The sequence below is a fragment of the Balaenoptera musculus genome, chromosome 10 (assembly GCF_009873245.2).
Source record: "Balaenoptera musculus isolate JJ_BM4_2016_0621 chromosome 10, mBalMus1.pri.v3, whole genome shotgun sequence".
NCBI lineage: Eukaryota > Metazoa > Chordata > Mammalia > Artiodactyla > Balaenopteridae > Balaenoptera > Balaenoptera musculus.
In genome coordinates, this window is record NC_045794.1 from 65,252,239 (window position 1) to 65,264,525 (window position 12,287).

A 12,287-nucleotide genomic window follows, 5' to 3' on the forward strand; every position below is an offset into this window, starting at 1 on the left:
AAGCCCTCAAATTCATTTTCACTAGAAGAAAATGATGAGTGCCTATGAACCTCTAATTTCTGTAGGCTATGTGGTCTCATTGAAAACACTTCAAAAACCTAAAACTGACTAAGAGAAAAACAAAACAAGAATAATTAAAATATGATATGACCTATACTGGTATTCAAAAATCACAAAATGCTAACTGCTTGTAGTGCTGTTAGAGAAGTATCATTAAATTTCACCATAAAAATAGAAATGAAGCATAAATATATTGACAGAAACTAAAGATGTAATGATAGGCAGGAAAACATTTTTTTAATTAAAAAAGTTTTCAAAACATTTAACATTTTGTTACTTTTCATATATTTAACACAAATATTACTATAAGGATGCTACTACTTACAACAGGCCATGCACTTTGCTAGGCATCAGAGACAAAAGATGTATAAGACTGTATATGAATACTATGTGCTAGAAATAAAACCAAATTAATCTGGTTGGTATTTTAGTTAAGGAAAATATCAGTTATGTAGCTAATTTTTCAAGAATAAAATATTTAAAGAGGTTACGTTTAGTTTCCTAAGATGTTCTTTCTCAAGAGGGAAAACCAAATTCAAAGCTAGGGACTATGCATGATATAGCAGACAGAACCCTGGACTGATTCTCCTGTAATACTGGGCCTACCCTTAGCTCTCATACTTACTAACCACATAAAAGTGGAAAAGTCACTTAATATCTCTGGGACTCAGTTTCCTTCTGTAAAGGATATCATAAAAGATAATAGGTAAATTCCTTTCCACATCTATGATTCCATACCAATTGGCTGCAACAGGAAGAAGTGAGCAATGCTCATAAAAATGTGTAAGCACATAAAACAAATTCACAGACCCTTTAAAAAATTTAATTAACAAGTGCCTTCTATGTACCAGAATTAAAACTAAGTGAATGTAGTTAACATACTTAAAATTATTTGGCTTACACATATGCATAAGAAGCCATTCTTCACCAAAAGAATTTTAAAATGAAATTCTCAAAAATAACAACAACAAAAACCGTTAAACATGCATCAAATTTCTTAATAATGAGGTGGAAGGCGGGAACAATGAGAAGAATAAAAAACCTGTTTTTGTCATGTTACATCTAGTTTTCCATGAGTATGATTTGTTTAGTATGTGTTTAGAGTATGCGCTTAGATCTTCATCACAAAAATGTTTTGAATTAAAGAAACCATTAAAACTAAGATGGCTAAGTATGAAGACAACTATCTGGCTCAGCGCCTTTAAACAAGAACATTAATTCTGTCAGAGGTGGGTTACCAAGCCTAAAGGCTAATAATTGCTAATTATATCAATTTACATAGTTCTGAGCTGATCTAGGTTATCTCATGTATTAACCTACTGAAGAGATAGTCACCAACTTCCCAAGATTAAAAAACCAAACAAAACAAACAACTTTCATCATTGGGCAAGATATATCAGCAGTCCTATTAGGACCTTTACACACCTGCGTCTCTCCCTGACCTCTGAAGTGGAGGAGACAGTGCCAGCAGTAGTTGTAGTCAGGGTTGTGGTAGAGGCTGCAGCATTTACAACAGTTGGAGCAACAGGAATGGTCACTGCCGTAGGAACACTGTCCTTTTCTTTTTCAGTACTATCCTCAGCCCACAAACGATTTGAGGTACTATAACATCATAAGCAGCAACACAAAAAAGAGAAAAGGAAAACAGCTAAACAAGGAAAGCACTTTCTAGCAGCTGAAAACATGTGACTACAGGGATGGATTTTTTTAAAACATAAGGTGAGACATCTTTCATCTATGAACCAAAAAGTTCACCCAGAGCTGTCAAAGAGAAATTTACACTTTAAGCAGCTTAATGCAAGGAAAGTTCATAAGTCAGGAACTTAATTTTTTTTCCCCAGACATGCATAATTGCCTCTTTTTGGAATCAATTTTTGTTTGTAAATCATTTTAACAAGGTCAATGAAAAAATCCAGAGCCCCACAATCTTCTAAACAAAAATGCATGCACATACATAAGCACACAGTAGGCCTGAACACAAAATGTATCTGTGACTCACCTGCTTTGTGTGCCTGCTGAGGAAGAACCCGTTGTAATCTTTGTAGTAGTGCTTGTGCTGGAAAGCAGGCTTTTCTGAAGCCCAGCTGCAGAGGTAACTGTTGGTGTTGATGTGGTGCTTGGAACACTAGAACTAATCAAATCATCTTGTCTTCTACCAAAGGAGCAACTAAAGGAAAGAGTCATATCTATATAGAATGTGTTTGTATGTGTATTCTATAGTCAATGCCTATACATTATACAGATTCACAAGGCTAGGAAAAAATCTAAAAGACTGTGTTCCTAAATACGCCACCGGCTCCAGCACCAAGAGTTGCGTCTACAACTTGCTAGAGTCTAGATGATTTCCCTAATTTGGTAGTGTATCATTTTACTGCATTCCCCCACCCACCAACAAGATTCAAAGATGATCTGATAGTTTATATATCTGGAACTGTTCCAGGTCATATGGTCATGCCAGGTTGGGTCTGGAAAAACACTTTGGTTTGGTTTTACTCGGGGAAAGTTAAGACTTAAGCATTTTCTAAGAAATTGTTTCAGCAATGGGTCACACCCCTAGGAGTGACCCATGCCTATATTATACTTGTTGATCTTTCAGTCTTTTTTTGGTTGCTTTTAGCAGAGAAAATAATGCATAGATTTTCCACCCCCTCTCCAATATGATATTACCAACATTCCAATTCAAGGCATTTCCATTGTTCTGAGTTCTAACACAAGTAGAAACTTTCCAGGTCACCACATAGCAATTAATTGATCTATTTCAACTGCTCTAGTCAATTATATAATTGACTTATATATAATTACATACAGAGTTCCTTTTTTAATATGTTATAATCTAAAGGATACTTCATAGCATATCAAATTTAATTTAAAAATATATAATATAATAGGAAGGCATAAGTAGGAGCAAATTTTCACCCATCTTTAAATATATATTCTGTGTCTTTAAATGAAGTTTTATTTAAACAACAAAAGATATATTTAATAAAGGCACATTTTTAATGTTATATTAAATTGAGAGCTCCAAACTGCCTCATATTTTAATAAAAGAATACAAAAAAGTTACTTAAGAATTATATTATTACCTTTTATGATAAGTTGATCCTTCATTAATTGAGCTATTCTTTTTGAGATCATCTTCCCATTTTCTTCTTGTATATGAACTACTTGTTCGCAAACTTGAAGAATCTCTGTGAAAAAAATATCCTTCAGATTCTGGTAGATAATTTTAAAATAGGGTTAAAGAAGCTGTAATTTAATAAACATCTGTAGAAGCAGAAACCAGTAAAATCCCTTAGAAAAACACTCTGGAATATTTATTAAGAAGTGAAAGTAATTCACTAAGATTCCAGTTCTAAGATTCTATCCCAAAGGTATAATCCTAACTATAGGGGGGAAATTTAAATGTTTGCAGAAGTTTTATTTATGATGATAAAATATTAGACAATTTAAATGCCCATAGTTTGGGGAGGGGAAATGGTTACTTTAACCTCAGCAAATCTACTCTATGGAACACTATGTACTAATGAAAAACAATGCTTATTGAAAATACACACTAACATTTAAGACATTATGAGATCTTCAGTGAAAGAAAAAGTCAAGACACAAAATTGAATATTATAACATGATTACAATTATATTAAAACTTCTCATACTCTATATGTGCTGAAAAGTAGGAAGAAACAAATTAAAATGCTGACAGTGATCAAGTAAGGGCTTTTTCTCCCTTCTTCTTTCTCCTTTTCTATTATGTTCCAAATATTTAGAAAACATATACTAGTCTGGGACCTCATCTGCCACCACTGCCCCCTCACTCTGTTACAACCGTAATGCCTTCATTTTTTTTTGCTATTTCATGAACATACCAAGCCTGCACCTCCTCAAGTCCATGTACTTGGTGTTCTTCCTATTAGGAATACCCTCCATCTCTTCCTGAAATCCATATCCCACATAATTACAACAATGCTCATGTTTTAACTCTCATGCTAGATAGTAAAGATTTTATAGTAAAAAAAATAAAACAAATCATAATGAATCCACCTGTTTTCTTTCTCTTCAATGTCAGATGTACTGGCTAGTCGTCTTGGTATTGTAGGTGCGACATATGCAAGCCTAGTTCCTTTACTATCTTTCTCCTATACAACAGGGAGAAAAAAGAGTGAACATAAATCTGTGATGATTATAGGTGCTGCTAAAAGTATTATGGAAAAAATATTCAACAATGTATAATTACATAGCCATCATAGTTTATTTTATAATATTTCCATAATTCCAAGCTAAACTCCAAAATTGATGTCTATCAATATTCAAGTACTATAAACACTAAAAGACAGCCTGTTCAAATTAATTTTCTTTTCCCTCTTCTTTAATCTAGAATTAGTTCTTTTATAACATAAGAAAAATTCCTCCACATTTTAATGACTTTTTCTGAAACTTCTGTAACATTTACTGTAATGTAGTATTGTAAGATAAAATATCTTTACTTCTTTCAGAGAAATAAGGTCTCAAATACGGTTCACTGATAAGTCTCAATTATTTACATCATACAAGCTATTTACTACCTTGATATTCTATGTTTTAAAAATATAACATTAAAATATACAAAACAGGGCTTCCCTGGTGGCACAGTGGTTGAGAATCTGCCTGCAAATGCAGGGGACACGGGTTCGAGCCCTGGTCTGGGAAGATCCCACATGCCGCGGAGCGACTGGGCCCGTGAGCTACAACTACTGAGCCTGCGCGTCTGGAGCCTCTGCTCCGCAACAAGAGAGGCCGCGATAGTGAGAGGCCCGCGCATCGCGATGAAGAGTGGCCCCCGCTTGCCGCAACTAGAGAAAGCCCTCGCACAGAAACGAAGACCCAACACAGCCAAAAATAAATAATAAATAAATAATAAATTAAAAAAAAAAAAATATATACAAAACAAAAAGTTATTTAAATTATATTTAACCAAATCTGGCTGAGAGTGTAGTGACAATGACATCTGTTACATTCTCATTATACTGGCATCAAGTACTTGGAAAACAACTGGAAAATAAATTTATACAAAATAAAAAATATTAAAATTACTTAATGAGAAATTCATTTCTGAATTTCTGATACATGTAAACACTCCTGTATAGAGCAAGAAAACTGTAAGGAAAAAAATGTCCAAGCACTAAAAATGCAATAGAAAATAAATAATCCAATTATACAAAATAGCACTGAATGAACTGTGGTGCATTCTATTTAATGCAATTTAATACTGCCTTTCAAAATATAATTATTAAACTTGCTCACTAGGACAAAGCTGTGATGTATCAGATGAAAAAGTAGGTAAAGAAACTGCGATATTGGATAAATGCAACTTATGAGTATAATCACATTCTAGAACAAATGTGTTCCTAAACTTTCAAAACCCTTCTTAATAAATAAAATCAGCTTGCTCCTTGATACATTTTATTGTAAATTCTCAAACAGAATAAAGGATTCCTTTAATTGAGTATAGTCTCATAATTTATATTTTGGGCAAATACACCTGATCTTCCCAATAATTATATCCCATATAGACATCTGCTTAAGGTAGGTACATTTGTATTATCATGTAATTCATTAAGTCAGGTGAATTAAGTTGATACATAGATCTAATGATACATAGTAGAAAATCCAATGGATCTGATTCCTGGAAAACAAATTATCATAGTTTTTATAGAAACCAAATTGTGAAACAGATTACCTTTTCTTTATTATCCAAAGAGGAGGAAAGTCTGGGACTTGAAGCTGAACGCATAACACCTGCAGTGTCTTTTTCTTTCTGAGCCTCTTTAGATGCTGTGATTTCTGCAAGTGCGCCATAACTACCAGTCTTTCTAAGTCCTAACCTCCAAGATGCAGGAGACTCATCTTTTCTCTCTTCTTCTTTGGGAGAAATTTTTGTAGCTGAAGTTGGAAACTGTTTTTATTTTATTTTTAAGGAAAAGGAGAAAAATTATACAATACTGATCAGTCCTTAAACTGAAAATGAGACGTTTACAGATGTGTTTAAAATTATAGTTAATAGTTTCAGGAGAAACACTTTTACTAAGCAGGTTAATGTCTTAGTCAAAAATGTAAAGATCTAAAACTGAAGACGGAAATACTACCTTTCCAGATGTTAGATTTAAGAACACACACTCCACACTTTGTATCACACAGAAAAATTATGATGCAAGTACAGAGAACAGAAATGAGCACACCATAATGACTTAAAACCATGCATCTTTGAAACCAATATTCATATTAAACTTGTTATGTTGTAACCTAATATAAATCCTTGCACATCGAAATGCCTCACCATAGATTTTTCACCCTTACTGGGCACAAGAACAATGCCAGTTTTGCGCAAGCCCTGCCTCCATGATGCAGGATCTACTGATTCCACCACAGGCATGATAGGAGCAATGAAATCATACTAAAGCCAATTAAAATAAGACAGGTAAAGAGATAAAGATTGAAAGTATGAAAACAGGAAAGGAAGTTATGAGCAAAACAGACTTTTCTCTTTTTAAAAGAATTTTATAACAAATTAAAACCCAACAACTGGGTAATTATCCAATCTTTAAAAGTCACTGGGAACAAGTTCCAGTTTTAGCATGAGAGAATCGGAAAGAATCTAATACAGAAACTTCTAAGGCAGTTAAAGGCACATAGAGCAGATAATATCATAGTATGAAGTGAAAAAACTACTGCCCTTGAATTTTGTTTTTATTCATTTTGTACTTGGGTTAAAAAATTTTAAATCCATCATCATCAACAAAAAAGTAATCATCAGTATATTTCTAATTATAATATTTAATTCATTAATATTTTAAATATCATAGCCTTAAATTTACTGTTTGATTTTTCCACCAAACATTAAACATTTCAACTAAAAACTGTTTTTGTACAAATATTTATTTCATTTTCAGGGCTTTCCAACTGCCCTAAAAATGAAACATCTGTTGTCTGTAACTAGTTCACCTCATTAACTTCACTTACAGAATTTAAATATTCAACCACAGTTAAATATAGATGGTAAATATAGCAACTAATTACTACAAGCATAGGATATAGATTAAAAAAAAAAAAAACAAACCAAAACAACCTTTCTTTCACACCTATTACCAAGGTTTGCCATAACAGCAGTTTAATAGAGCTTGTTAAAGCACCCATAATGTTGGAGGGCTAATTCCTAGACAAAACTGCTACAAGATACCTATGATACTTCCAATAATTAATTCCTAACAATAAGGTTGCAAAGAGACTCAAGATATACAAGCATTTTTCAGTTCCCAAAATGCACACTGAGGCATTCCAGGGCACAAGAACAAAATCACAGGGGTGCTGTGGGATATTTTAAAGTTTTGAGAGAAGTACAGTGACATCTGTTGGACACTGCACAAATTGCCATTATTAACTTATTTGTACCTAACTACTTAATAAATGAAACCAAGAGGTATTTTTTTTTTTGGCCAAATGGCACTGTGAAAAAAAATTAGTAAAACACTAAGGTCTCCACTGACTGAGAAAGTCCAGGAAGCTCTGTAATATTTTACATAATATGATAGGCACTGAGATGATTCCTTATTGATTTCAGAGTTTAAAGTCATGGTACTCCAGAACAGAGGTTGGCAAACTTTTTTTTCTGTAAAGGGCCAGATTGTAAACTTTAGACTTTGTAGACTATAGAGTCTCTGCTGTAACTACTCATCTATGCTGCTGTAGCATAAACCCAGCCATAGGTAGTACAGAAATGAATGAACGTGGCTGTGTTACATAAAACTTTATTTAGAGGCAATGAAATTTGAATTTGTGTCACAAAATATTCTTTTTCTTTTTATCCTCCCCTGCCTCTGCCAACCATTTAAAAGTATTAAAACCATTCTAACTTGCAGGCTGTACAAAAAACAGGTAGTGGGCCACCTATGGCCCACAGACCATGGTTTGCCAATCCCTCCCTACCCCAGAACTTACCCCAAACTGGAAACAAATGTTATTCCTCCATGACAAAATCATCATATAGCAAATAATATTTGCTGAGTGTTATAACAGAAGCTAACATTTAACAAATGTTTACCTGTGTGAGGCCCTAAACTAAGTGCTTCATATGGGTTATCTCATTTAATCCTACAATCACCCAATGAAATAGCATTTTACTATTATCCAATATTTTAGAGTTGAGAAAAATGAGGCAATATTATCAAGTTTGAAATTTTGTTGCACTGTTATGACTGATATACCTCTTCTCCACCTAACATGGATTTAAATACTGGTTTATGTGTTTAAAAGCATCTTTCAATTTTTGGTATATAAATAAACCTCTCTGAAAAACTCAAGTATACCTAGTCCCTGAAATTCTTCTTTTGGTTTTTAAAACCAGGACATTATTTTGACTTTCCTACTCTCTGACTACCCCTTTCCTGGTCTTTTTGTTGTTGTTGGTAGCAACTATCTTTGTCATAGCCCTGTAACATAAGCACTCCAAGAGTCTGTTCTTGTACCTCCTATCTTCTCTTTATACTTTCTTCTGAATGTTGGGAGTAGGGTCTTCTTATATCCTCAGGCTAAATATTAATTGTATTCAGCTTATTCTCAAATTTGTTATTCTCCAGCTCAATCTGATTCCTAAATTCCTAGTCCTGAATTTCTATTTACCAGTAGAATGGACTATATGTAACTAAAATTAGAACCTGAAACTCAACATGTTTAAAGTCAAACACCTTTATTTCCAAACGAACTCTTCCTCAGTTCCCTATTTCTGTTACTGGCACCAAAAATCTCTTCAATCCCCTAAATTTCTTTTTTTTTTTGCCCGCATTGTGTGGCATGTGGGATATGGGATCTTAGTTCCCTGACCAGGGATCAAACCTATGCCCCCTGTGCTGAAAGCACGAAGTCTTAACCACTGGATGCCGGGGAAGTCCCAACTCCCTAAATTTGAAACTTCGTAGTCATGTTAGACTTCTTCTCTGTCATCTTCCTCCATCTACAAATTAAGTGCCAAGTCTCTAAATCTCCTCCTCTCCTTTATAAGTCCACTGCTACTTCTCTGGTTTATATTCTTATCATGCTAGGCAACTTCAGTGACTTTCTAATAAACCTTCTCTCAGTCAGTCTCTCACCTTCAAATACACCTGTACATTGCTGTCAGAATAACATTCTAAAATTCTCTCATGGCCTTGTTCAAACATCTATGATCCTCTACTATCTATCAAATTATGAAAATGTTACCATAGTAATGAAAACATTCCAGTTTGGCTCTACTTTTCCTGCTTTACTTCGTATATTTATCTTATAAATCAATCAAACTAGACAACTCATTTTTCCTGCAACACTCCACATTAACCCTACTTTTGATCACACTGTTTCTCTTCTCTCTTTTTCAACAGACTGTACAAACTCTCCTCTCTGTTAGTTGAAATACTACCTCATTCTTCAAGATCTATCTCAAATGTTCTAACTCCATGACCTCAAATCAAAAATGATTTCTTCCATTTAAAAACCATCATTCTACAATTATATACTTTCATTGGTATACTTCATAGACCCACAGCACACAGTAGTCTTTTACTAAATTTTATTATGATGTAGGTTCAATTAGCAAGAACATGTAATTCCAAGAAAACTCTGAATTTTTACCATCTAGCAAAGAAAATATAGTTTATGCTTATTGGAATGTATGTGTATACAGCAGAGTAGGTAATCTTTTCCAGAGATCCCAACAATATTTATTTTGACTAGAGAGTTATATATAAACATTGTTAGTTAAACTTATTGTTAGTTGAAACTTGAACAATAAACTTATTGTTAGATAAAAATTTAATATAAAATGTATATTATTTAACTTATTGTAAGTTAAATAATGCGATAAACTTACTATTTTTAGTTAAAATAAATCATAAGATCAAACTAATGGTTTTATAGATAATATATCCATAAATCATAGGCCTGATCTCACTGCTACAGAAATGTTCTATAATTTTAGCTGACAAGTTAACAACTTAAGAGAAGATCATTTAAAGTGAATATACCTATGTTTCTCTGTAGTTATCATGAGTTATTACAGAATGTAAGTGATATTTAATACTGTTTCAGAGCTTCCAGTTTCGTGATCTATTCCTTGCCATGAATGTTCTTGTGTGTGTGTGTGTGTGTGTGTGTGTGTGTGTGTGTGTATGTATTTATATACATAGTTTATGTACTGGTGGAGGAAGCTAGAGAACTTAAGATAACTTGTCTAGATAATAGAAGCAGAGTAGTAAGTGGCAACTTAAAAATAGACAGAACTCCTAATTAATTACAAAATCTTTTACAATGCATTTACAAATTAAGAATTCACCCAAGGAAATTTCTGTTAGGTCTCTAAGTTACAAGGAAAATCTTGAAACAAATGAAAAAAACCCACTAAAATGCTAAATTAAAGTAAATACAGTATCACTGAACATGGTAACAGGCTTTAAAAGTCATAGAATACTGATAAAATCTAAAAATACTTCATTTTTTTGTCCACCATGACTTTATTACTTTGAATAAAATTTGCCCATAAAACTTTAAGAACAAAGACTGAAACAACGTAATCTTTAAAGCAAGTTATGATGCTTTAAATGGAGAATAAAATGGAGTTTCTAAATATGCATATTAGAGAAACAGTTGTCATTAGATCAATTTAATTACAGAATCAGAAGTAATTCTGAATAAGAACTTTTATAGCAAAGAAATTACTGGCCCACTAATCTAACAGAGCTATTAAGTATTTGCTTTCAGTGAGGGGAGTTGGCATAAACTGAGAAGTAAACTGCCATAAATCGAGGGTTATGCTTGAGAAAAATATAATTGATCATAAGAACCCTATTGTAATTATTTGACTACAGTAGGAAAGAGATTGCTTAGTTAAATACTCAAAAGACTGACAGCTGGTTTCTTGGCCAGCTATTCCAGGGGGGATGGGGCTTTTGGGAACTTGATAAATCTACAGTTCTAACAGATAATCAAAAGAGCTAAAGTTTAGTATTCACTGAAGAAGTATAAAGGGGTTCTAGAATTAATAAAGCTTTAGTTAAAGCAGCTCAGGGTGACACCAGTTATGGCATGATAACTATCTTGAAAATACTGCAGACAGACTGCTTCTGGAGAATTTCATTTTAAAGCATATGAAATTATGACCATTTGAAGATGGGTTCTAATTGAATTCAAGAAACCCTCAGTTCTAGAATACAGAAGGTAATAAGATAATTCAGTCACAGAGTCTTCTGATATTCAAACTATACCAGTGAAATTCATACATTTCTACCACTAAGAATTCATACTACTGCTTTCCTTTGGAAGAGTTTTAGAGGAGGATTATTAATAACCGTATGGATTTTTAAAGAATTCTCTAGTTTATGATTTTAAAAGGTTCAAATTTTGACAACTTGGAGCCAAATCCAAAGATTAGCAAAACTGACAATATGATAGAAGCACCGTGGGGATTTAAAATCAGTCCTCAAACCCATGCAAACCAAATAACGTCAGAGAAGCAACAAAAAAAGAAGTCCAAAGGCAGAGACTTAATAAGTAAACACAATGTCTAATCCCTGAATGGACCCTTAATTTGAAAAATCAAACAGCTAGAAAGATGTTACTAGGAGGACAACTGGGAAAATTTTGAGTATGGTCTGTATATTAGTGAACATAAATAATGGTATTATATCAATGTTAAATTTTCTAAGTATGATGATTTCAGTGAGGGAATGAAGGATAATGCCTTTGTACTTAAGAGATACATACTCAAGTACTTAGGAATAAAGTGTTACAGTGAGAGCGGTCAATTCTTAAATGGTTCCAGAAAAAAAAAAAAAAAAGCACGTGTGAGTGTGAATGTCTACGTGTGTGCGTGTGCGTGCGTGCATGCATGTGTGTGTTACACAGAGAGGGAAATGAGTTTGCTCGTAAAAGTTAGGTAAAGGCTGGTGGAGAGAAGCCTTTAAAAAGAGACCAGTAGGTTAAAAAAAAAACAAGACCCCACAGAAAACCCTTAATCTTTAATTACAGTTAAAAGAAGTATAGGTTCTGAAACAGCAGGGAGAAGAAAAGTCTTTAACAGATCAACAAGAAAGTAAGGATGAAGAATAAATGGAGAACAGAATAAGGAAGAGGAAGAAATGAAACCAACATTTTGGGAGCACTCAGTCACTAGCCAAGCTCTCTCAATTACCGCTTAACAATGTTAACTTATTTTCTCTTTGTTATTATTT

General features: G+C 33.3%; 1 protein-coding gene across 8 annotated transcripts in view; it reads right to left on the bottom strand.

The window, feature by feature from the left end:
• Nucleotides 1-12,287, bottom strand: part of PPP1R12A (protein phosphatase 1 regulatory subunit 12A) — a 149,372-nt gene that overhangs the window by 36,145 nt on the left and 100,940 nt on the right. For 2 of the 8 annotated variants that reach the window (XM_036865562.1, XM_036865561.1), the window contains exons 10-15: nucleotides 6,371-6,487; nucleotides 5,774-5,989; nucleotides 4,099-4,193; nucleotides 3,144-3,248; nucleotides 2,060-2,227; nucleotides 1,486-1,662 (exon numbers count right to left, since the gene is read on the bottom strand). In XM_036865562.1, coding sequence (XP_036721457.1) covers nucleotides 1,486-1,662; nucleotides 2,060-2,227; nucleotides 3,144-3,248; nucleotides 4,099-4,193; nucleotides 5,774-5,989; nucleotides 6,371-6,487 — 878 coding nt within the window. The remainder of the gene's footprint in view (nucleotides 1-1,485; nucleotides 1,663-2,059; nucleotides 2,228-3,143; nucleotides 3,249-4,098; nucleotides 4,194-5,773; nucleotides 5,990-6,370; nucleotides 6,488-12,287) is intronic. The other 6 variants (XM_036865564.1, XM_036865563.1, XM_036865569.1 and 3 more) reach the window with 4 other exon arrangements.